Raw genomic sequence first — 23542 nt, forward strand, 5'->3', positions numbered from 1 at the left:
TGTACATCTGATGGGAAAGGGTCAGTGGCCCTCATAATGCTAAAACATACACTAGTGTAGAAGCATCTTAAAGCTCTTTAATAAAATGCGTTACATAAAGAAGGAAATAGTGCCCATCAGATCAGAAACTGCGGTAACACAGGAAAAAGCAGTCTGTCTCCACCATTTTCCCTACTCTGTCAAAGGAAAGCAGTGGATGCCACTAGACAAGCAAATGGCAACTACCCAATGTAGGAAACATGAGAATTCCTTCAAGTCAATTTGAGGATCAAACAGAGTATCCAAGATATTTTTTATGAGAAGCAAGTTCATACAAAGTTAAAATTAGCTCAAGAAGATGGATACTCAAAACATTTAGTGTAAGTCAAGACAGTTAAAAAAAATCTAAATGGCCATATCAACACTATGTATGCACATACTCACAGTTAATACATTTAAACACTTCTTATACATGGTATACATTTGTGGTTATCCCTTTCTTGCCAAGGAATGAAAAATTGACCACCGAGGCTCTCTCAAAACAGAAGGTATCGCATTCATTTGCACCCAAGTCGAGCTGTGCATTAGAAGAAATTCCAGTGTCTCCTGCTCGTTAACTATGAGAAGAATTACGGAGCCCTATCATTAGAACGTTGTCATCTCAGATAACTGAAGAAGCCGCATACAAGATGACTTGGAGAAAGTATAGGCAATGCAAGATTTGAGTCAGAAAACTGTTATACGATGCCAGTAGCTATGCTGGAAGTTGCATGGATCTTCAAAGATTGCTCTGGGATATATATTGCACCTGTTATCAGAAAAGAACAAGAATATTGTAATAAACGTACAAGAAAAAGAAGTCAGAACTGTTTCGTCCTCTCTCTCTCTCTCTCTCTCTCTGCTGTTCCAACTAGACTTAACAAACTTCTCATTGTAGTCTACCAGTATCTATTTTTTAGATAGGAAATCTTCTTACCAATAACATATCTGAGAATAATTCTTTGAAATTTATATGATAACTTCAAATTCCAGCTTTCTCCAACCAAAATTTATTTATTTTTGCTTTTCATTGATATTAAAGTTACCATGTGTTACCTTAGGCGCATTTCATTATGTAGGGAGTCTTGTCTGCTAACTTTCTTTTGAAATCTGGAGTTAAAAAGCAGAGACACTCTAACCTCTTTAGGAAACGAGAGCAAATGATCTTTGAAATAGCATGGCTTGTGGCCCTCAATCCCTTAATGAGATAAATGAGTTATACAACATAATGGTAAAGGAACACACCTTTCTCCTTCACAGCAATCTGCAGAGTGTCGAGGGTAATTATACCATCAGTCAATGGAAGCAGCTCAAGCTTGACAGTAGCGGTGGAGTGAGAAGGAACACATCTAACGGAAGCATCATGAAGACGAAAAGATGTTAGTGCACAACCTCTTATGCCCATTGAACCAAGAAGCTCTGCTCCTTGTTATATATAGGGCCACATTGTATATTAAAGTTTCACAATTCACCATTACGGAAAAAAAATTCTCTTTCTGTCATTTGTAGCACTAACTACAAGTGCTGATCAGCATCATTTGTTATGACAATTCTTTCGCTTGGTTTTAACATTCTCTAATCACTTAGCATCAAATTATCAAGACTAACAAATATGAAGAACAGATTACATACCCCAGAGGAACTGTGCTCTGCAGCCACAGATGAGTACAGCCTAATCCTTCACTTGGAATGACATCAGAGGCGGAGATAGTCTGCTCATTGAGAGAAACAGATCTTCCACCAACTGCATTTTCTTTCTTATTCTCTGGTACTACAGGCAACGAAGTCAACCTCTGCATGCCACTTATAGGTCCTATAATCTCTGGAAAACCAGTAAAAGGGCTAACTGGGGTAGATGGAGCGGAGTTCAAGGACACAACAGACGGGGGAGGGTTCAATGATGCCGGAGCAAGAACTGTTAGGGTTAAATCATCTGATGTCAAATTTGATGCCTGAAGAGTTAATACCTGAAACAGTTCATAAAGAGCACCAATATGAATGGCCAAAAAGTTGAGGGAGTTCTGTAGCAAAAACTTTACATTTTCTAAGCAAGTCCAGAGATTCATCACATAAGATTATAAGAATTCATCTCTTTCCCTCTCATAATCCAAGATTATAAGAACTCATCTCTTTCCCTCTCATAATCCCTGGGCTTATATCTGCTAATATCATTCCAGATGCTTCAGAGAAGAGGTTGTCACCTATCAGCAAGTTCCTATGGTTACCTCTCATCTTCTAATTTGATACTTGAGGTTCTCTTCTCCCTCCACATTATAGCAGAGTCACTTATATTTCTTTAAAAAGTAGTAAAAATAATAAAAAATAAGTTTGTAGATGGTAAAGTACAAAGGTTCAATATGCAGCCAAACAGCTTCCAAATGTCTGCGATGTTTTATGCTCTTTATAAACAGGTAGAATCTGTTTGTGATATATTTTAAACCTGAACAGGAAGCTGAGAGATTCCACCACTAGGCCCCAAGGCTTGTTCTGACATTTTTGATGCTACTGATATAATCAGATCCCTTGACAACCGCGGTCGCCAACTTGTTGGCTGCTTGAAAAACAATCTTGATTCTACAGAAAAAGTAAATTCCATGTTAACTAGATTTTCCACAACAACATTGATTTATCAACAATAGTGAGTCATAATATTAAAATATGAATAAGATAAACTTTTACCAGTGTAATTGCATCTACATGAAACTAGAACTGCATATTGATCGGTGCTTTTAGGAACTCGTTTTCCCTCCACAACTTTAGGGGTCGGATGCACACTTGTTGCTGCACTACCTGACCTTGAATTTGGCAGCTGAGAATTTTTACTTCTTCCATTGTAAGTCTTAGAATCACTCATCAAATTTGCTGGTTTCAAAATGAACGAATGCTCCTCCCCTCTCCTGCCATAATGTGAAGCAGGTACACATTACATAACCCATACAAGAACAGATTTTGCACATTATATAATTTACCAAGCATACATGTAATACATGGGGGAATTGACATTTTCATATGGGTTTCTACATAGACTACTTTCAACTAAAATTGTACCGTTATGGTCTTTATTTTTTAACTTACGGTGTATTTCATCAATGAAATAGAGAATACATGAAAGTACAAAGAAGAAGAGAAGCCTCAACTGGGAACGGAGAGGGGGAGGGACTCTCTAACCAGTAGGGTAGGCCAAGTGACAGCTTGTTTAGCTAATTCACCAGAGACACTTAGCAGCAGAAGGGGTACGCTGCCAGATTACATGAAAGGTTTCACAAATGTCCTGGATTTCATTGAATACATGCTTTAACCTCCAAGGCGAATAACTTTGCTTTGACATCCAATTTATGACTAGTACTAAGTCCCCCTCATTGCAGATGATTGAAACTTCTGAGCATATAATTTGATTCCAGTAAGGAGCACCCTGACTTCTGCTACAAGTGAATCCAAGTGACAAGCTGGGCCAGGAAAGGCCAGCAAAACAAGACCTTCACAATCTCTTATGCCACAAACAATCCCAGCTAATCTCTGATTACAGTGGGAGATTCCATCAAAGTTTAGTTGCAACTGAGGGGGGAGGGGGTGGTCCCAGGACATTGGATGGAATGGGGCATCTTCTCTATACCACAGAGAACCCGTTTCATACTACCATAGAACTGTGGATGGGAGGAAGATTCCTAAAGTTGTGGCATGACCCAACAAGAGGATTGAGTGCAAAATGGCATCTATGACTCCAATAGATCTTTGAGAGACTTGGAACTCCTTGAGTTCCTTTCTTTCCAGAGTTTCCATACCACAGCTGCAAGGGACAGTTTCCATAGTGATTTTCCTGTCTTTGAGAAGGGCAGGATGCATTTTGGCTTCTGAACCCAGCAATGCATTAAAGGAAGCAGGTGCGCATGTTGAACTTGCTGATAAAAACTCCACAAAATTGCTGGTTGAAAATACAAGAAAAAGCGGTTCGCTGTTACCTCTACCTGATTGCACAGCTTACAAAAAAGTGGTTACAACTGGCACCCCCTCTTACTGAGCTTGTTACAAGTGAGTCTCTTTTCAAAGGCCACATTCCATATCAGGAGAACTACCTTTGTTTGTCCCAAAAGCTTCCATGAGCTGGCTGCTAGCTTGGATTTTTCTGCTGATTGAGATGGGAGAAGCAAGTTATAGAAAGACGCTATTGTGTATTGGCCAGAAGCAATCAAGCCCCAAACTGGCTCTTCTCTTCCATGCCCCTGATATAGATTGCTTCCAGCTGCTGGATCAGCATCATTAATTCTTTGTTGTCAGCTTCAATAGGAGACCAAATGAATTTGAGGTTCCAATCTGAGGAGGCCCTAGATTCCCTACTTGAGTAATGCACTGAACTGTGCTGGCCTGAAGAGCCATGCGAAATGAAATGACAGTGGACATGAGTCAGTCCGGGTGTCAGTTCAGAACTGAAGTTGAGTCTAAGCAATCACATGGAATCACATGTGTGGGAGAAGCAGGTCTTTAGATTACAGATTTTCTTCCACAAGTATTAGGACCTGTAGAAAGATGGGAGAGATTAGGCTTTGTAAACCCCTCTCCCCCATTTATGATTTAAACAATATAAAAAACTAAATCCACATACCTGCAGCCCGTAAACCCTTGGAATCCCATTCTATCGGAAAACACTTTCCTAGAAAATAAAGTAGACTATATAAACTCTAATTATACCTTCCAACAAAGGACATATTTGAACTTATTGAAAAAAGATGGAAAATAGCAGAAGAAAAAAGATAAAAGGGCGAAGAAGAGTTAGAGAAAGAGAGAAGTTACGATCCAGGGGAAAAATTGATCCCCTTTTCCCTTTTATTAATGACTTAAGGAACTTGATGTCTATTTACACAATTACCCCTCATAACTCAAAGTCAAATAACTTTGTAACCACATCAAAATAACATGTCATTTGGACCACAAACTTCTAACAAATACCTAATCTCGCTAAAACTCCTATAAACTAATATAAAATATATAAAATAACCAAAATACCTTTACTTGATATTTAACACTCCCCCTCAAGCTGGAGCATATATGTTTAGAAGCCCTAACTTGTTATAAAACATTCCAAACTCATGTTTACCCAATGTTTTGGTAAAAATATCACCAAATTGGTCTCCTAATCCGACACATGGAGTAACAACTTCTTTCCTCATCATTGCATCTCGAATGAAGTGGCAATCACCTTTTGTATGTTAAATTCAATCATGGAACACTAAATTATTTGCAATCAAAATAGCCGCTTGGTTATTATAATACATGGTCATGAGTTCTATAACATGTAGGTTCAACTCCTAGAAAACAAATTTGATCCACACCAACTCCCTTCCTATGTGGCCCATGGCTTCATGCTTTGCTTCTGCACTTGAGCGAGCCACTATATTTTGCTTCTTGCTCTTCCAACTACAAATACATAATACCTAGTGACAAACTTTTTTTTTTTTTTATAAAGATGTATTTATATATAAACAAAAATTTACAAAGGAAGAGGGAGCAACTCCCTCACGACCAGGCTAGCACATCTGTAGTGACAAACTTTCTATTCAGCTTAGACCTTGCATAATCTGCATGTGAAAAAAGTCTCTATCTACAAATGATGTTGTGGCTCAAAGGACAATCCTTTCCCAGGCAATCCTTTGAGCAGCTTCTAAATGTACTTTACATGGACACTCCATGAACTAACTCACCACAATTACAACAAATGACATATCGGGACGTGTAACTATAGCATAAATTGGTTTACCAACCATTCTCCGGTACATTGTTTTATCTCTAAGTTCACCACAACTCTCATTATGAAGATAATTACCAACTCCATCAATGTCTAAATAGGTTTAGCTCCTAACAACCCATACTCCTATAGCATATCAGTAACATACTTGCTTTGGGTTAAAACAACTCCTGCCTTACTCCGAGCAACTTCTATCTTTAAGGAAATATTTGAGAGAGCCAAATCTTTGGTTTGAAAATGCTTAGCTAGATATTCCTTCAACTCTTAAATTCCCTTCTTATCAAACCATGTTCTAGTCCATAAATTGCTTCTTCAACCTGCACATTTTCCCTATCCAACCTAAGCAACATACCTAAAAGATTACTCTATATAAACTCCTAGTTCTAGATCACCAAACATTCTTGATATCCAGCTCAAACAAGGACAATCCCTGATTCACTACCACGGTTACAAGGATACTGACTGAGGTCAATCTGGCTACTGGAGAGAATCTCAAATACATCTACAGCACAAGTCTAAGTATATCCTTTGGCTACCAGTCTTGCTTTATACCTGTCAATTGAGCCATCAACTTTATATTTTACAGTCTATACCTAACGACATCCCTCAATTGTAGCATTGGGAGGTGGATCACATAATATCCATGTGCCTCAATCATGTAGAGTCTCTATCTCAACATCCATAGCTTGCTTCCACTAAGGAGATACCAATGCATCCCGTATTGAAGAAGGAATAGCACAAGCAGATAGGGAGAGTGCACACTTTTTTACTAAAAAGAGAACCAAAAGAGACAAAATTAGAAACAAAATGTCTGATTGACTCGCGAACACCTTTTCTAACAGCAACAGGAAGATGTAAATCACTTTCCTAAGGATCAACAAATGAAGAAGGTTCTAGCACAGGTGTGATAGAGAGAATTTATGTTTGTTTCTTAACCATGTTGTCTCTTATAAACCAATTGCAGCCTTTGTGCTAGAATGCTAGGTATGGGTGTAGGAACATCCTCCACAGTACTAAGAGCAACAATATATGTATCAACAATAGATGGTGTCTCCTTGTCTGACTCAAAGAATAATCGAACATCTTTAAAGCATGTTACGTCAACAAATATAAATGTTTTATTTGTGGAAGGACTAATATTTATATCCCTTCTGCATGTAGGAATAACCATAAAACACACATTTAATAGTTGGAGACAACTATCAATAGAAAGCCCAACCACATACAAAATATATGCATCCAAAGGTAGAAAGACAAACAGAGAATACTGCAACTTTGGGATTAAGTACTTGGAGAAGAATTTTTCCTCCAAGTACAGATGAAGGCATCATGTTGATGAGAAAGCATGCAGTAAGCACCACATCACCAAAATAAGATTTTGGGAGATGCACATGAAGTAACATAGTACGAGCAACTTCCAAAAGATGATGATTTTTCCTCTTTGCTATTCCATTTTTCTAATGGAGTACACACACATGAAGATTGGAATTATCCCATGAGTTTAATAGAAGGAATCAAATCTCTTATTCATAAATTCCAGCACATCGTCAAAAACATGGGGAACTGGACATATCCCCATACATTAGAATGTATTATTTCAAATAAGCTACTGCTTCTTGTGCGACTCGAAGGAAATGAAGTCCGATGATGCTTGCCGAGTTGACACAACTTACACTGAAAAGTTTAGGATGGTAATTCTGGAAACAATTGAATTAGTTTTGTTGAAAAAGGATGTTCTAACCGTAGATGTCATTGGAACAGTGAGACGACAACATGGAATGTGGAAGGAGTTCTTTGTGGTAAGCCTTCTAGGTGATAAAATCCATCTCTCTCATGCCCTTAACCAAGCATCCTCCCCATTGTGAGATCATGAAACACATAATGAGTAAGATAAAACAATTGAGTAATTCATAGAGTTTGCGAGTTGACTGATGGATAATAGATTAATAGGAAACTTTGGAACAAATAGTACCGAGTGTAATGATAGGGAGGATGTAGGTTGAATTTCACCTACTCCATAAACAAGAGATATAGACCCATCAACAAGAGGACTTGTTTAAAAGAAGACGATGGACTAAGATTTGATAACCCAGAATACATACCTAACATGGGTGACGATACTCCTGAGTCAATAACCCAAGAAGAAACAAGATTCACAATAAGGTAAACGTATTTGAACTGGTAAGAGTGGTTGTAGGAAGTGTAGGCTAAGCTATAGATACAAAGGAGGAGGATACAAATGTAAATTCAGCAATTCTTCGTGCTAGCTATTGGAGTTCATAAAAAGAACCATGGACAATACTAACTATTTGACTGGAAGAAATCTCATTGCCATCCTGAACAATAGTGTCGGCTCACGTTGATTTACCAAACTCGTCTTAGCACTTATCTAAAAAATAGTAGTCCATCCAATGTATACAACTTCTTTCAACTTCGCCATCAATACAGCCTCGAGCACTACCAGATCCATCACGGCCTCTGCCCCTACCATATCCACCACAACCTCTCACAGATTTTGATCGTCCTTGAGTATTAAGAGCAGCTGCATCAACCCCTTAAAGCTTGTATCTTTTGATGTTATCGTCGTCTCCACATGCATTACCCTATTGAATGCTTTGGAGAGTGATCAATGTCATCTGAGGCAAGTAACTAGGCTCAAACTGCATCATATTTTGCCCCCAAGTCATCCACAAACTTTGTTACATGAATATGTCCCTATTGTTTCCTAAGCTTTTTTTCATTTATGGTGAAGGGGTGATAAATGTTAATTTCTTGCAAAATACTCTGCAACTCACTATAATACTCAGTCGGTGTCCTTTAACCTCTTTTCAAACTAAACAATTTAGCGTACAATTCATAATCTCTAGAAAGATTACTCTCCTATGCATATAAAGCTTCAAGAGACATTCATATTTCTTCTGTTGTTTTACAGTTCATATCTGAATTCTCAAGTTAGAGTCCATGCTATTGAATAACCAAGTCATAACCTAGCTATACTCTGCTTCTCAATCATTTGTAATAGGAATCAACAAATCATCTCTAATAAATATAGATTTTATTTTAAACCTTCAGGTAAATGTGCACAGACTTAGACGAACTCCAATAGTTCTAACCATTCAGCTTCTTTGTAGTAATAATAATAGTATCTTTCCCTTCAAAACTCTCAAACTCTCTCTCATAGGAGTTACTATCTCAACAGAACCAGTCATAGATGCAAAAAAAATCAACACAACAATGATAGATATCATGCAAAAATCACTGTCTAAACAAGCATTTTGGGCCCCACTTCAACAAGTATGGTTTTAAAGAAAGAAATTCAATCCGAGCAGAATCATACAAATCCAAACTCAATAATGCCAATTGATACCTTAAACAAGTCATTTTTTTCCAAAAATATGATGATATCAGCCTTACAGTGGATGATGCAAGCACAAGGCACAAGAATAGGATGCTGTGCATCAGCTCAATGGCTAAACAAGAACATCAAAGAGGGGGACCACTTACAATGAGGGATTGGATGGTAACTCCCTCTCTAGCTAGAGAATCAGTAACACTATTTGCTGACCTAGGTACATGAGACCAAATAGAAACAACATCTTTAGAGAGATCTTGAATTTCAAAAAAGCATTCCCATAGGAGCCAGGGGAGTTCTGGGCTTGTTGCCCATGCCCCAGCTAATTACATTTCTGGAACGTCCTTCAACATGAAGCCTTCCAAAGAAGCAACGTCTGAAAATTCTTAATTTGTGTCTTAAAGCTTGAAGTTCGGCCATGGTGAAGTCGGAAATGCTAAGAGGTTAGGCAAAAGAGCAAGCACAACACCATTAGAATTCAGGAAAACTCCGCCAAAACCAGAAGGCCAATGAATTTTAAGAGAAGATCCATCAAAATTAAGCTTGACAAACTCATTTTCAAGCGGCTTCCACTCTATTTGGATCGGGTCCAGAGGATAAGAGGATAACTTTGTTATGAGTTGGATCACCAAACGTTGTTTTGCATCATTCTTTAATCTTGCCTTTGAGTGCTTTTGAATTTTGTACAAGCTTCAGACTTGGAGAACCACTTGGATTTTGCTCTCTCCAACACTGCTCTACCAAAGGGAGGAAGGTATTGTCTCTTCAAATTAGATAGGTAAATGTCAAAGGGTGGTAGACCACTAGATTTGGCTTTTCCTTTAAATTAGGTAGGTAATGGTCTATTGTTGGCCTTGAAAGGATCCTAGCCACTCCAAGTGGAACATAGTCTAGTCATTCTTGAGCTATGTTATCAGACTTCAACCAGACCAGCATGTTCAACCTGACCCAGCCACCTATCTAGATCTGTAAGAGAGAAAATCCAGGAGGAGAAAACTGACCAACAACAGGATAGATAAATGTTGCCATATAGTCTTGTAAGCATATTTATGATCCAGCTCCAATATGTTGCCGGTAACAGTATTTCCTCATATCTCTGAGATTCTGCAACCGAATTTTAAGTTTCCTCTTGTATCGAAAAGCTAAATTTATGTTCTGCTGCTCATAGAGTTCTTTTAATTTCTGTTTCTACTATCTGAAAGTAGCAATGGAATTCAATATGCTTTCTTTTGGGAATCAGATGTGTGAGTTTGGCAGCTGATGCACTGCATATCAATACTAAATAGCTACTTCTCAGACATCCTAAATAGCTACACTACGTAAAAATAGAAAGGAAAAAACTGTATACTCATTTAAAATCCCATTCTTTACTGGTATCAGATGGCAAAGAACATCGGTTAATGTGCCAGCTTAACAAATCAGAAAATAAAAGCATGTTACTAATAAATGAAAATGACATATCAATGTAAAAGAGGCAAATAAGTTCAGTATAACATAATTTTTCTGTATGCAGTGTAATAAAAAACCAATATTAGAATTTGTCAGGGTAAGTTTTTAGTTGAAGATCCGGATATTGTTCTTCTATCTTTGATTATTAAAGTGATGGAAACTTTAAAAAACAAAATTTGACAGCTATTTTTTTTTTTTTTAGGTGGGTTTGGGGGGAACGGGAAGGGGGGAGAGGGAGGGTAATTTTCAGCGGATTTTCAAGAAGCAAAGCTCGTAGAAAGTAGAAGAGTACCTATGGGAATCATTGTGGAAGAGAACTTCCCACAAGTCATTGAGGAGAGGTTCCTATTTTAGCTAATCTATCCACTAAAAACTCATTATTACTCGCTCAGATACCTGTAGACAACATTAAAGTTGTGAACTATCCCCCCTTTGAACATCTGATGGAATCATGTCCAGCAAAGTTAATAGGGTGCAAACAGCAGGGCCAAGGGGTGGCGAAATTGAATTTCACTGTACTTTCTCTTCTTAAAAATTCTTTTTCTCGGAATAAACTAAAAATGAAGAAAATGACAGTAATAATAATTGAAGAAACAGTTGCAAGAGATGAGTCTTTTGAAAAGAAGACGGTTCAAGAGATTAACCTGAGGGCAAGATTTGGTAAACTGTGGTCATTTCCAGCCTCAATACATACAGTTGGCAAAGACTGAGGTGGCCCACCTTTTGGTGCTTCCTCAAAGACAATAGCTATGGCATCCAAAAATATGACAACATCCGGAATATGTGCAGGAGAAACATTCTGTCGAAAAATCTGATTTCAGTCTCAGCAATCAAGGAGAACAAAATAAACTACTCAACATCAAAGCGGAGACTTTTTTATTCTCATAATACATTCTTACAGGTTAAAGAAAAAAAAAGTTACCTTTATCTGGACACAGAGAAGGTCCTCCGTATTGCAGTCAGCAGCAAATGAATGAATCTCTACTGGCTGTACAATTTCAAGTTTTCTTCTCCACCTCCTCCCTGGAATATAAATTCCTTCTAATCCACAATGCACAGAAAATCTTTCTGGCTCAAGAGACACTCCCCGGAAAGACAAAAGCCCTTCATTTGCCAGTTCTTGATTCTTCACTAATTTTTGAGAAGAGAACTTGCCCCAATCTTCAGGATCAAAGCCAGGCTTTGCATATGAGGGAGAAGCAGCAGGTTGTAATTGGTTCGCATTTAAGGGGAGTGAAGACATGGAGTAACTTCTGAAGTGGCCAAAAGAGAAGAGCTGGGAACCTGAAGATGCAGATAATGTAGATCTTTGAGAAGCACTTCCTACTGCACCAGCAGTTGAACCCAAAGAAGGAGGTGATAATGGGCGAGCTGGAGGTGGCATAGCTCGATCCAACGGAAGCAACCACTTCAGAAGATCCCCACATGGGTCTGCCACCTGATTAACTGCATTGCCATGGTTCTCAGAAGAAGATAAATTCCTGGAGTTTTGATACTTTTCAAACTGAAGAACCTCAAGGACAGGATCTTTCACCAAGTTATTTCCAACGTTCACTTGTAAAAGGACCTGAATCCTTCCAACACCAGCAACTGGATGAGTATCAGTTCATTGAGTAATCAAAGAGCAAAGCTATTTGCACCAGCTTTCTGGCATCGGGAGAAGTGAAGTATGGTGGCATGTATAAATCTTTTAGTATCAAATTCACCATACTTAAGTATCCATGATGTTAATGGAATGCAGATAAATGGTGGTTAAGGATGGTTGAATTAGCATTTTCATTCGATTCCAAAGGTCCGTCATGTCAAATCCATTTGTACAGCAGGGCAATGACATGTAAGCTCCAAGGATATGTCAAACAACAAAAACTGAACATAACTCACTAGGGCAAACACAGAATCAGGCAAATCTCAAACGTTAGAGTTGCTTTAGATAATTATTTGATTTTTTCTCAATCTATAAGAAAAAATACAGGAAATATTTGTTGTGACTGACTTCCCAACTCACATTTCTTGTAAAGGAAAATCGTTGTTTAAGACCGCTTAATAAAGTTAAGAAAAACAAAAAAACGTGCCCTTCAGAATTATAAAATTCAAAAAAACATTCTCAGTATTTAAAACCTCATAGCCATAATATATAGAGATATATATAAAAAATGTAGCCTGAAATGTTCATTAGTACATATCCAAGTACTCGGCAGCTGTTAATCACTTGCTTCGACGCTACAATTTCAGCTATGGAATTCAGGGCGAAAATTCTTAAGAACAACACCAGCCTATGTATTCCACAGAGCATAGCAGGATTCCTAATTCAAAGCCTCAACCCATTCTAAAAAATAGGTAAGGCAATCTGGAAAATATTCATAGCTGCTGTTTGAAATGAAAGAACCTTCTTGAGCACATAGAAATCAACCAGGGAATCATTGAGGACTTAATCCACTCCATCTTATCTCAGGGACATGCTTTTGGCACCCTCCCTCCTCTCCCGCATTCTATTATACACAGAAATTGGATGAGAGTTGCAAACCAGATAGACCAACCCCACGTCCCCCACAAATGGCATCTTGGTCTCCTCCCCAACCAAATGCATAAAGATAAACTTCGACAAAAGCTCAATTGGAAAACCCGGTTCAGCAGGAGTTGGTGGAATTTGTGAGAGACAGTCCTAGTCAGATAATGATGGTATAGTAAAGGCCAGCGCAACACAAAGACTCAGTAGAAGCGAAACTATAAGCTCTTCTAACAGCAATAAAGTTAATTTTCCAGCATTTTTTCTAGCCCAGTGATAATTGAAGAGAACTCAACCCTAGTAATCAACCATCTCAACCCAACAAGCTCCTCTCCTGTTAAGGCTTAAAACACATATATGATGGAATTGATGATGTCAGCTCTTCTTTGCAGATTGTATGGCAGCACATCCCTTGAGCCACTAATAGTATAGTCAATGGGCTAGCTAAGGATGGGTGCTTCACCCTCCTTAATGTTTGGAGTATATCTTTCCTCCATTTCTGAGGCTTGAGGCTCTGCCTCTCCCTCTCAGCTTTGTTTCAAAAGAAAAAAATGCGCCCAGCAGCTATGAGATTATTTCTTCCTTTGCTTTGAAATGGAGCAACTATAGCATATTATTGTGTAATTTTTAGCCAGGATGTAATACAACTCATACACTAAATATCTTGAGTAGACCAATCAAATCTCATCAAGTTAAACAAGTCAGTTTTTTTTTTTTTACATAGAAGTTAAACAGGTCAGTCACCACAAAAAAAAAAAAAAAAAAAAAAAGAAGAAGAAGCTAAACACATCAAATGACATAATACACTGAGTACAACTAGAACTTTCCGACAGGGTTAGTCTATCTTGTTTCAGATGGTTTTTTGAAGTTCTTATGCAAGATAATCATAGTGTTTGGTGTTATGATCCAAATTCAACTCAAAGCTCAGGAAGCAAACCACCGAAGAAGGAAGAAAATATATGATGCAAATGTAGTTATTCTAAGAAGGTCAGAATTACATTCCTATATTTTTTTTCTAGAGTGCCCATCTACATTATTTCTGAACTTATATCCTAGCTATGAACTATGAGTCTGGGTCTGGACACACTATACTAAGTAATTTCAATTCCACAACCACAAGAAAGTCATGAACAACACCCATACCCAGCATTACGCCCTTAAGACAACTCAAAAATAGTAAATTCTTGATTGGACACTTTTCAATATGCCAACCTCCAGAGACACTCCACTAATTTGAATCTGTGATGAGTAATAGTAGGAGAAAAGCAGAAAAAATAAATAATGCAGGACAACCAGTAGTTAAAGCAAAATCATATCAAGAAATGAAAATCTTGCCAACCATACCACTATGTCTCCATTAGGAAGAGCACAGCAACTAATTGTGTTTCTGGCCATGCCACCAGCAGCACTTGCATCAAAACTTCCTCTATCAATAACTGTATTGAAACGGGAATCCCTGTGTGAAAACCTTCTATTTCCGACATTGCTAGTCTTAAACTTCTCTTTTCCTATCTCAGAAAGAGATGAAGAAGATTCAGCCAAATTTCTTTTGGACACAGGTTCATCATCAGCTTCTGCAATCCTAACAAAGAAATGAGAGTTTCTAAATCTTGCCAGAAGTGTTTGAGTTCTTTCTTTGTGTGACTCAGATCGAAGAATAGATTCACTGTCTAAAATATCCTGTTGCCTATCAGTCTTCTCCATCTTCAATTCAGTTCCACCATTTTCTTTTGTATCTGAATCTGCTACTTCCAAGCTGGAGCTCCGTATGGTTTCTGGGGTTTTATTTTGCTGCTTACCATTTTGGTCAACACTACCATTTTTACTCATGACAGCAGCAACCTTAAATGGGGTTATAACTTCGGTATCCTGCTTTGATGTGGAAAGACAGGCCAGTATATGAAGCTGTTCACCTGCAGGTAAAATCAAGGTTTTTGTCACCAGTAGAAGTTCAAGCTTGTTGCACCTTTGTCAGAAGTAAATGCAAAACCAAAGCATAAGAAATTGTCAGGCACCCATACCTGGAAAGATAAATGAACGATCCAGTGCACGAAGAGAAAATAAATCTGCTGACTCACTCCAATCTTCAGGAAGCTTTCCTGAAAATACATAAACACTGACTGTAGTTCTGGGAATTACTATTAATCATCATTGGAAGCAGGGAAAAGATTGTCAAAAATTTTATAGGTAAAGATTTTGTCCCATTTTACTAAGAAAAATGAATGCATCATCAGTGTAACTACAAACACATTTTTTAAAATACAGAAGCATAGATGCAGAGACTAAGAGGTAATTACTGTATGGAATAGTTATCCATCCTTCATCTTCGGTGACATCCGAGTGATGTTTGATAGGAACACTATTCTTTGCCATGGGAGTACTAGGATCGTCCGTGGGAGCCTCACTTGGATCTTTCTTTAAATCGCCACCTTCAGTTTTAGAGGATGTTGTAAATGGATCATCAGCAATAAGTCCTTCTAAAGTATTACCGTATGGTTTGGACACAGAGGTTACGTCCGTGGCAACTTCTTGCGCAGGTGGTTGATCTGGCACAACAGGTGGTGCAGATCGCAACAAGAAATTCATCATCCCCCCAAATTAGCTGCAAGGCCGAAGAGGGAGTTCAAAATGACTTTTTTTTTGTGTGTGTGTTAAAAAAGAACAGAGAAACAGCCGAAACAATCAAAACTAAACAATTTTTCAGCATTAAGAAATTATACAACGAAAACTGGATTGGATCCCGAATACGAAAATCTTCGAACAAAACTGAGCTTCCAATTTAACTTTCCTTGCCATTCCAGATTCCCACTGAAGCACAAAATGTTTAAGTTGCTTTGAAGGCACCCAAATGTCCCAATTTCAAGGACTTGGGCATTCAAATTTCACACCACCAAACAAGAAAAGTGAAATTTCTATACAGAAGAACCAATTTGGCCCAACAAACCACGAAAAACACCATTGCAGTCCACGACACAAGGTTAACAATGCAACTTAGCACGTTTTAAAGCAAAATCTGCGGATCTTACATTTGTGGCCAGGGTAGATGAATTCTCGAAATGCAGCTCTTACGTCTGTAATCCTGGACTCCAGAACTAATTGCGAATGAATCTTCACTTCCCTCGCAAGCTTTCAGGTCCACTTCGATAGAAATGGTTACCGGGAGCAGACACAATTGAAGCGGGAGTGATCTCCGGGGAAGAGACGACAGAGATGACTCAGAGAACCGGCCAAGAGGAGTCCAGATTACTCCTTACAATTGGGTAAATCACCGTCGGACTCTGTTTTGTTAACAACCGGGATTCGGACACTTAAAATTGGACCAGCGCGTTTAAATGGGTAACCCATTCGTAGAACAAGACGGTAACGAAGGGCCCAGGATCATAGAATGATGTTTGTATTTTGAGAAGATCTGTTTACGTTTACATAATTTCAGTAAAAAGTTAGCTGCAATGATTTGATTACCTAATCGACCAAGAATTTTTCCTTTTTCTTTTTATTCTATAAGTCGAATGAAAATTTGCTTAAATTAGTCGAAATTACATCCACTACGATGCCTATTGAAAGATATATTAAAATGGAATAACCTATAGGGGGGGGGCGTTAGTCTATTTGACACGAGATGAACTTCTCCCTGCTGCCTCTACCAACAGTATCACTGGAACACCTCCTCTACCAGTAGTACTGGAACGCCTCCCTGCTGCCTCTACCAATAGCACCGGAACTCCTCCCTGCTGTCTCTACCAGCAGCACTTGAGCGCCTCCCTACTGCCTCTACCAGTAGCATCGCCGAGTTCCGACCTAACCTCATCCGTCTAACAGCGCCGAGTCTGAGCTCTCACTCTTCCAAGTCCAGAGAGCTTCTCTTCCGGCAACGGCACCAATTCTGAGCTCTCACTCTTCCGAGTCCAAAGAGCTTCTCTTCCGGCAATGGCGCCGAGTCTAAGCTCTCACTCTTCCGAGTCCAAAGAGCTTCTCTTCCGGCAACGGCGCCGAGTCCGAGCTCTCACTCTTCCGAGTCCAGAGAGCTTCTCTTCTGGCAACGGCGCCGAGTCCAGAGAGCTTCTCTTCCAACAACGGCACTGTACTCCCACTCTATCTGCTTTCTCTCACAGCGGCACACAACGACACTGTTCAGCAGCAATGTCGCTCCTCGAGCCGTTTGTCCGGCAACAACGAGTCTCCTCGGCTCTCTCCTTTTCGGCAACAGCGAGCCTCCACAACTATCTCCTTTGGCAGCAACGGCGTCAACTTCCGTCTTCCGACAATAGCACTGAGCGGCAGTGCTCACGGCGTTGAGTCCCAAGCCTCCTTCTTCTGGCAATAGCGTCACCTTTCTGAAGCCTCTCTATTTCTCGAGCCGTGACCCGATATGCTCTATTCCGGCAGCAACGCCGAGCAGCAGTGCTCAGGGCACCGAGTCCCGAGCCTCCTTCTTCCGGCAACAGCATCACCCTTCTGGAGCCTCTCTGTTTCTCGAGCCTCCTCTGTTCTTCTCCTGGCACCGAGAGTCCTGAAGCCTCTCGATTTCTCTTACTTCAGCTCTCACTGACACCGATGCAGAAATCCAGAGGGAGATCGATAAGTAGGGGTGGCTTCGAACCGAGCCGAGCTTGAGTTCCGGAATCAGCTTGTTTAAATTAACAAGCCAAGCTTGACCGAATCTAGGTTCAGCTTGCTAGCCAGCTAGTTAATTTAACGACCGGCGGGATTCGGGGGGATTTGGGAAATTTTCAAGAGTCTCGAGACTAGAAGAGAGTTGCGTCGCGGGACTCTCTTCCATTCCGTCTCTGCAATTCCTTCTCTACCATTTCCCATGCTTCTTTGCAGTTTCCATGCCGTTTCAGCACGATTTTCTTGCGGAAATCATTGTCCGTCAGAGGGGATTCATGGGAAATGGGGGATTTTGGTCTTCATATCTCTCATTCTCCCTCTCCCTCTTCGATTCCTCACTCTCTATCTCAGACTTCGATTTCTTCGTCTACGATTTCTTCCTCGTTTATCTTCTTCCACTTCGATTTCTTCATCTGAAGTTCTTCCTCACCGAAGAGACGAAAGCGACGGTCCGACGGAAGGAGGTAAGATTTTTATTTAATCTTCTATTTTTTTTTCATCGCCGACCTAACTCTATAAAAGCTCTAACCCTCGCAATTTTTTTCAGTATCATCCAAATGTATGCAAGGGGAACAAGTGATGTTCAATTTCATCGGATCAATGAAGCTTACGATGTAAGTAATTAAAAAATACCCCCTTTCTCTCCAAGTTTTAATCCATTCCCTTGCCTTCCTTCCATAAAATCAGAAAGAGCGATTACTGATTTCTTCTGGCGACCCTTTTCCGTGTTCAGATGGTGATGAGCAGTTTGAGGGAATCCGATGAAGACGAATCGTATTCTTACAACACCAAAGCTACGAATACGCGGACGGTTGCGATGAACCCTTGAGGGGAATGAACGATTTGAGATGGGATTTATGGGAAGAATGGATGGGTTGGGAGGGAGCCGTAATCCGAGACTACTCATCTCACATCAACCCTTACATCTAATTCCTTTCATCATCATCTTCTTCTTTGATTTTCTTCTTATTCTGTGAATTTCGTCGCCGCAAAAAGAAGAGGTTGTTGGAATTATTATTTAGCATATTTTTTGAAATTTTTGTCTTGATCTTCATCTCTTCACAAATTTTCTTATTCCCATATATAATTTTAGCTCTGAAAGGATTAGATATCCTACTTCTTTATTTCTCTTCAGCATTTTGTGGAAGTTATCTAGTTATCTTGCCCCTCTAAGTTCTTCAACGTATCATCGTCTTCAAAACTCTGTGAGATTTATTTTAACAACTGTGACTTGTTTAATTGTTGTTAGTTTTGTATCTCACACTATAACTGACAATGAGTTTTGCCACTTCTATTTTTGGTCTCTGCTTTTGAGGGTTAGTAGATATCATTCTTGTCTTTTGGTGTTCTTATTTTTTTGAGGTTCCTGAAGCATGAGTGAGAGTTCTGTTTTAGTTGTCGCATATGGAGCTTAAAAGTATGATAAATTTATCTTGTCTTTTCTTCTGATTATTCTTGTTTTCATACTCAATTAATGTTCTTATCGTATTTCCAAATCTATAAGCTGCAATTCAAGGAACGATCCTAGCATTAGATATTTCTTTGTTGTTACTTGAAGCTTCCAACGTGTTTTGCTACCAGATTTGCAAACATTTTGTATTCTCCATTGCTTCCTTTGCTCTTTGTAGTTTTTCGCCTGCCATGTCATTAATAGTATCCCTTTGGCTAGTGATTGAATCCTTATTCACTTCAATAAATACTGAAAATTTGAATATTTCTACCAGATTCTATTTGAATGACAATAACATGGCAAATATAGCAGTGATCTGCATTCTGATTTCTATGGTTTCATTTCAGATGGGGTCAACTTAAGTTAGAGATGGCAAACTTCAGAATGTACATAAAACTCTTTCTTAATCCAAGAACTTTTTATCTTAATTGTCTGTATCGGTTGTTTTGGTTGTGTGGTCGTCCAGGCGGTTGTTGTTTTTTTCTTCTTCTTTTTGCACTTAAAAGAATTAACTTATTTTTTTATTCCTCCGGCACAATAGAATATGCCTTAGGAGGATGAATCATCATGAATGTGAAGAATTGTAGAAAGGACTCTAAAAAAGAACTCTTTAATAATTAAAAAATAAAGAGTGGAGTAAATATACTTCTTAGGTAGGTGAAAAGGAATATACTTGTTATTAATATGTGACTCTTACCTCATTCGAGGATATTTGCTTGCTTATGTACACAGTAATCTTGATTCATATTAATATGAACCTATAGTTGGTTGGTGATTGGATTTGGACTTTTGAACTATAGGTTCATATTAATAAAGACTTTTCATAGTTACTTTTAACTGGTGGATGTGGCCAGTGATCACCAAAGTTCAAACTCCTTCCCCTACCTGAAGATTCTTTTTTTCCTTTTTTTTTCATTTTTTGGATTATAGGTTTTCAATGAATTTTCACTTTAAAAACATATACACTATTTAACAATGTGCACTTAAAACAATATCAGAGATGAATGTCTGATGCCCTCCTTTTTCCATTCAGTTGGTGAAAAGAACCTGCCAGCATGAATGATTTTCCATGATAGTATTTTTCTAAGAAATTAAAAGTGAAGGCTCCTAAAAAAAATCCTATTTTTTTAGGGTACGTTTCTAGGGAGATAATATTTTTTTCTAAGAATCACTTGATTTCTACCTAGAATAGATTTCCCAGGGGGCACGGGACAAGTGACCCTATATATCTTTTGCAAAAGTGGAAATCAAATGGGAATTCATATTGGCCCTCATGCCCAATCTTATACAGGTATTATATACATTGGTTATGCCCAATTTTATGTAAAGGTCATCACCAATTTTATGTAAAATGTATGCATAATTTTATATATAATTTATTTGATATATATTTTTTGAAAAATTTTAAATGTATGTTAAAGCTCGAGCTCGGCTCAAACTCGGTAAAATTATTGGGCTCAAGCTCGATAATAATTTTAGGCTCGAGACTGGGCTCGAGCTTGAGTTCGAAATATCTAAATCATGTTCGGCTCAAACATAGGCAGGTTCGGGCTTGGCTTGGCTCGATGCCACCCCTTCAAGCTACGTTGATGATGCCAGTACGAAACATACAACATAAACATTTATAGAACAAAACCCTTTAATGGACATTCATGATCCAACTTGCTCGAGTTCTGTGTTGAACTCTATCGTTTCACTAAAGAGAACTTAGAATCAAATTTGGTTAGTACATTGCCGAACTTTGTCTTGCCATCACAGAACTCGCCAGTGAGAGGTAATTGTCTCTCGTTTCTGGAGATTTTACAAATGGAAAGAGATTTGGCTGTCTCGGTATTAAATGGAAGTGGAAATCCAGTTCTGAATGGAAAGGAAATCGTATCATTGGGTGGCCATATGAGTGTGCATCAATCTGTTTATGGATGTAGTACAAGACAAGATTCTAGGTCTCCGGATTTGCGCTGTTTTGATCTTTCCCAAATCGAAAACAGATTATACCCATCCCTACCTGTAAGCGACCCAAACTAGCAAGCACAAGCTAATTCATGCGCATATCGATCTGACCTAGGAAGTATTTGATAGGATTATATAAATCAGATTATACCTAGGGAGCAAAATTAAATACACAAATTTAACGTGGTTCACCCAAATCGGGCTACGTCCACAGCTGCTGATGATAATTCTTTATAGGGAATATAGTTCAGTGTTTACAATTTCCTTCACATATAATCCATACATTAATCTACCACTGCAGATAAATAAATACAGATCTGTAAAAGGAACAATGTAACCTGTATGAAGATCTTGAGACTCGCCAACGCCCAAATAGCACCGGTCAGAAACAACACAAAACCAAACAGCACATGGTCAGTAATAAACGAAGCAGACAATGCCTCTGCGGAGGCGTTCCTTCTTCCTCTCCTTCGCTCCCTCCCTCTACACTAAGGATACAACACCATTCTTCCTTCTTTGGTCTCTCTCACTCTACACTGAGGATAGAGACGCCCAACGAAAGGAATCACGCAGCGTCGGAGCAGCACAACGACGGCAAGCAGAAAGCTTTGTTTCTGCAGCAACGTCTCAGCGGGAAAAGAATAGTTTCTCACTGTATTGGTCTTACAAGAGTTTCTCACTCGAATCACAAAGATTTCTCTCTCTCTCTGAAAATTAGTCCTTCAAAGAGCTTCACAGGAAATCAAAACCTTGTTTCTGTTTCTCACTTCTCACTATCGAAAAATCACAACGAGGATGATAAACATCGGGAGAGGGAGATATAAGGTAAAAGTAAGATTTAATGAGGTTGAGTGTTCCACACGCCATATTCATAAAGAAACCAAATATTCCCAATATGTCCGTTGACTATTCAAACCCGGGGATTCCCTAACAATCTCCCACTTGAAGACTGATATCAATCTATCTTCACACATATCAATGCAACAACTTTATCTAGGTCTCTTCATTCTTGCAGACCAACTGAAGTTGAACATAGCTTCAGTTTATCAATAGTCATCAGCTTTGTTAGCATGTCCGCAGGATTCCTGTTACATTGGATCTTCTTTAGCGTTAGCACCTCATCCTCTAACAAAGATCTGATGAAATGATAACGAAGACAAATGTGCTTGGTTCTAAAATGAAATGCAAAATTCTTTGTCAAATGTATCGCACTCTAATTGTCACTGTGCAAGGCATTCATCCTATGCTCGAAACCAAGTTCGATTAACAATCCTTGAAGCCATATCATCTCTTTACTGGCTTCTGTTATAGCTATATATTCAGCTTCAGTGGTGGATAATGCAACAATCTTCTGTATCTGCTACATCCAACTAACAATTGTTGTGCCCACGGTAAACACATAAGCAGTGGTGTTTCTCCGGTGATCAACTTCTCCTGCAAAGTCTGCATTTGTGTACCCTTGCACTTGCAATTCACCTTTGCCAAAGTGCAAACACTTATCTGTGGTGCCACGCAGATATTCCAAGATCGACTTTACTGCCTTCCAGTGGGTCTCACCTTGGTTTGACATAAATCTGCTAACAGCTCCCACTACATGACCAATATCTGGTCTCGTACAGACCATTGCATACATCAAACTGTCCATGGCTGAGGCATAGGGAACCTTATCCATGAGTTCTCTCTCTTCTTCCGTGTAAGGAGACTGGTCCTTGGATAGACATAAGTGTTTGTCCAAGGGTGTGCCAATTGGCTTGGCATTGCTCATGTTGAATCTCTGCAAAACACGAGTGATGTACTCTGCTTGAGATAACTGCAATACTCCACTTTGCTTATCTCTTGTGATTTGCATTCCGAGAATCTTCTTAGCTGGACCCAAGTCCTTCATGTCAAATTCTTTTGACAATTACCACTTCAAGTTTCTGATCTCATCCATATCTGACCCAGCTACTAACATATCATCGACATAAAATAGCCAAATGATATAACTGGATGTGAACCTTTTGAAATAGCAACAGTGATCAGCATTGCACTTCTAGAAACCTTCCTTATGCATGAAACTATCAAACTTCCTGTACCACTGTCTTGGAGCCTGTTTCAAACCATACAGGCTCTTTTGGGTTTGCACACTATATTCTCTTTCTCCTTTTCTGATAAACTTTCTAGTTGATACATGTATAACTCCTCATCCAAGTCTCCGTGAAGAAATGCAGTTTTCACATCTAACTGCTCTAGATAGAGATCTTCAATGGCAACAATGCTCAACATTGTTCTGATAGTGGTGAGCTTCATAACAGGAGAGAAAATGTCAATGTAATCGATTCCTTCCTTCTGTTGGAATCCTTTGACAACCAATCGGGTTTTGTATCTCTTAGAGCCATTGTGCTCCTCTTTCACCCCAATACACCCATTTGTTATGGAGGGCCTTTTTCCCCATGGGTAACTCAACTAGTTCCCATGTCTGGTTGG

General features: G+C 39.0%; 1 protein-coding gene across 1 annotated transcript; it reads right to left on the reverse strand.

The window, feature by feature from the left end:
* Nucleotides 1-268: 268 nt before the first annotated feature.
* Nucleotides 269-16404, reverse strand: LOC137941714 (uncharacterized). Its single transcript, XM_068787249.1, has 11 exons — nucleotides 16092-16404; nucleotides 15363-15667; nucleotides 15087-15164; nucleotides 14410-14978; nucleotides 11482-12126; nucleotides 11204-11358; nucleotides 2698-2915; nucleotides 2459-2592; nucleotides 1651-1985; nucleotides 1264-1367; nucleotides 269-787 (listed from the first exon to the last, which is right to left on the reverse strand). The coding sequence occupies exons 2-11, from the start codon at nucleotides 15652-15654 to the stop codon at nucleotides 717-719; spliced, it is 2601 nt and encodes an 866-aa protein (XP_068643350.1). The 5' UTR covers nucleotides 15655-15667; nucleotides 16092-16404; the 3' UTR covers nucleotides 269-716.
* Between the last annotated feature and the right edge of the window lie 7138 nt (nucleotides 16405-23542).

This window comes from Aristolochia californica, unplaced genomic scaffold (assembly GCF_029961685.1).
Source record: "Aristolochia californica isolate CCGP_79_NKW_82.1479 unplaced genomic scaffold, dmAriCali1.0.hap1 SCAF_9, whole genome shotgun sequence".
NCBI classification, from domain to species: Eukaryota; Viridiplantae; Streptophyta; class Magnoliopsida; order Piperales; family Aristolochiaceae; genus Aristolochia; species Aristolochia californica.

What these genes read in the sequence shown, in the direction of transcription:
- LOC137941714 (XM_068787249.1), bottom strand. Translation starts at nt 15,654, where the DNA reads ATGATGAATTTCTTGTTGCGATCTGCACCACCTGTTGTGCCAGATCAA. An exon ending in TCTCTCAGCTTCCTGTTCAG is followed by an intron (nt 1,986 to 2,458) that starts GTTTAAAATATA and finishes GAACTGTTTCAG; the next exon opens with GTATTAACTCTTCAGGCATC. An exon ending in CAGAGCACAGTTCCTCTGGG is followed by an intron (nt 1,368 to 1,650) that starts GTATGTAATCTG and finishes TGCTTCCGTTAG; the next exon opens with ATGTGTTCCTTCTCACTCCA.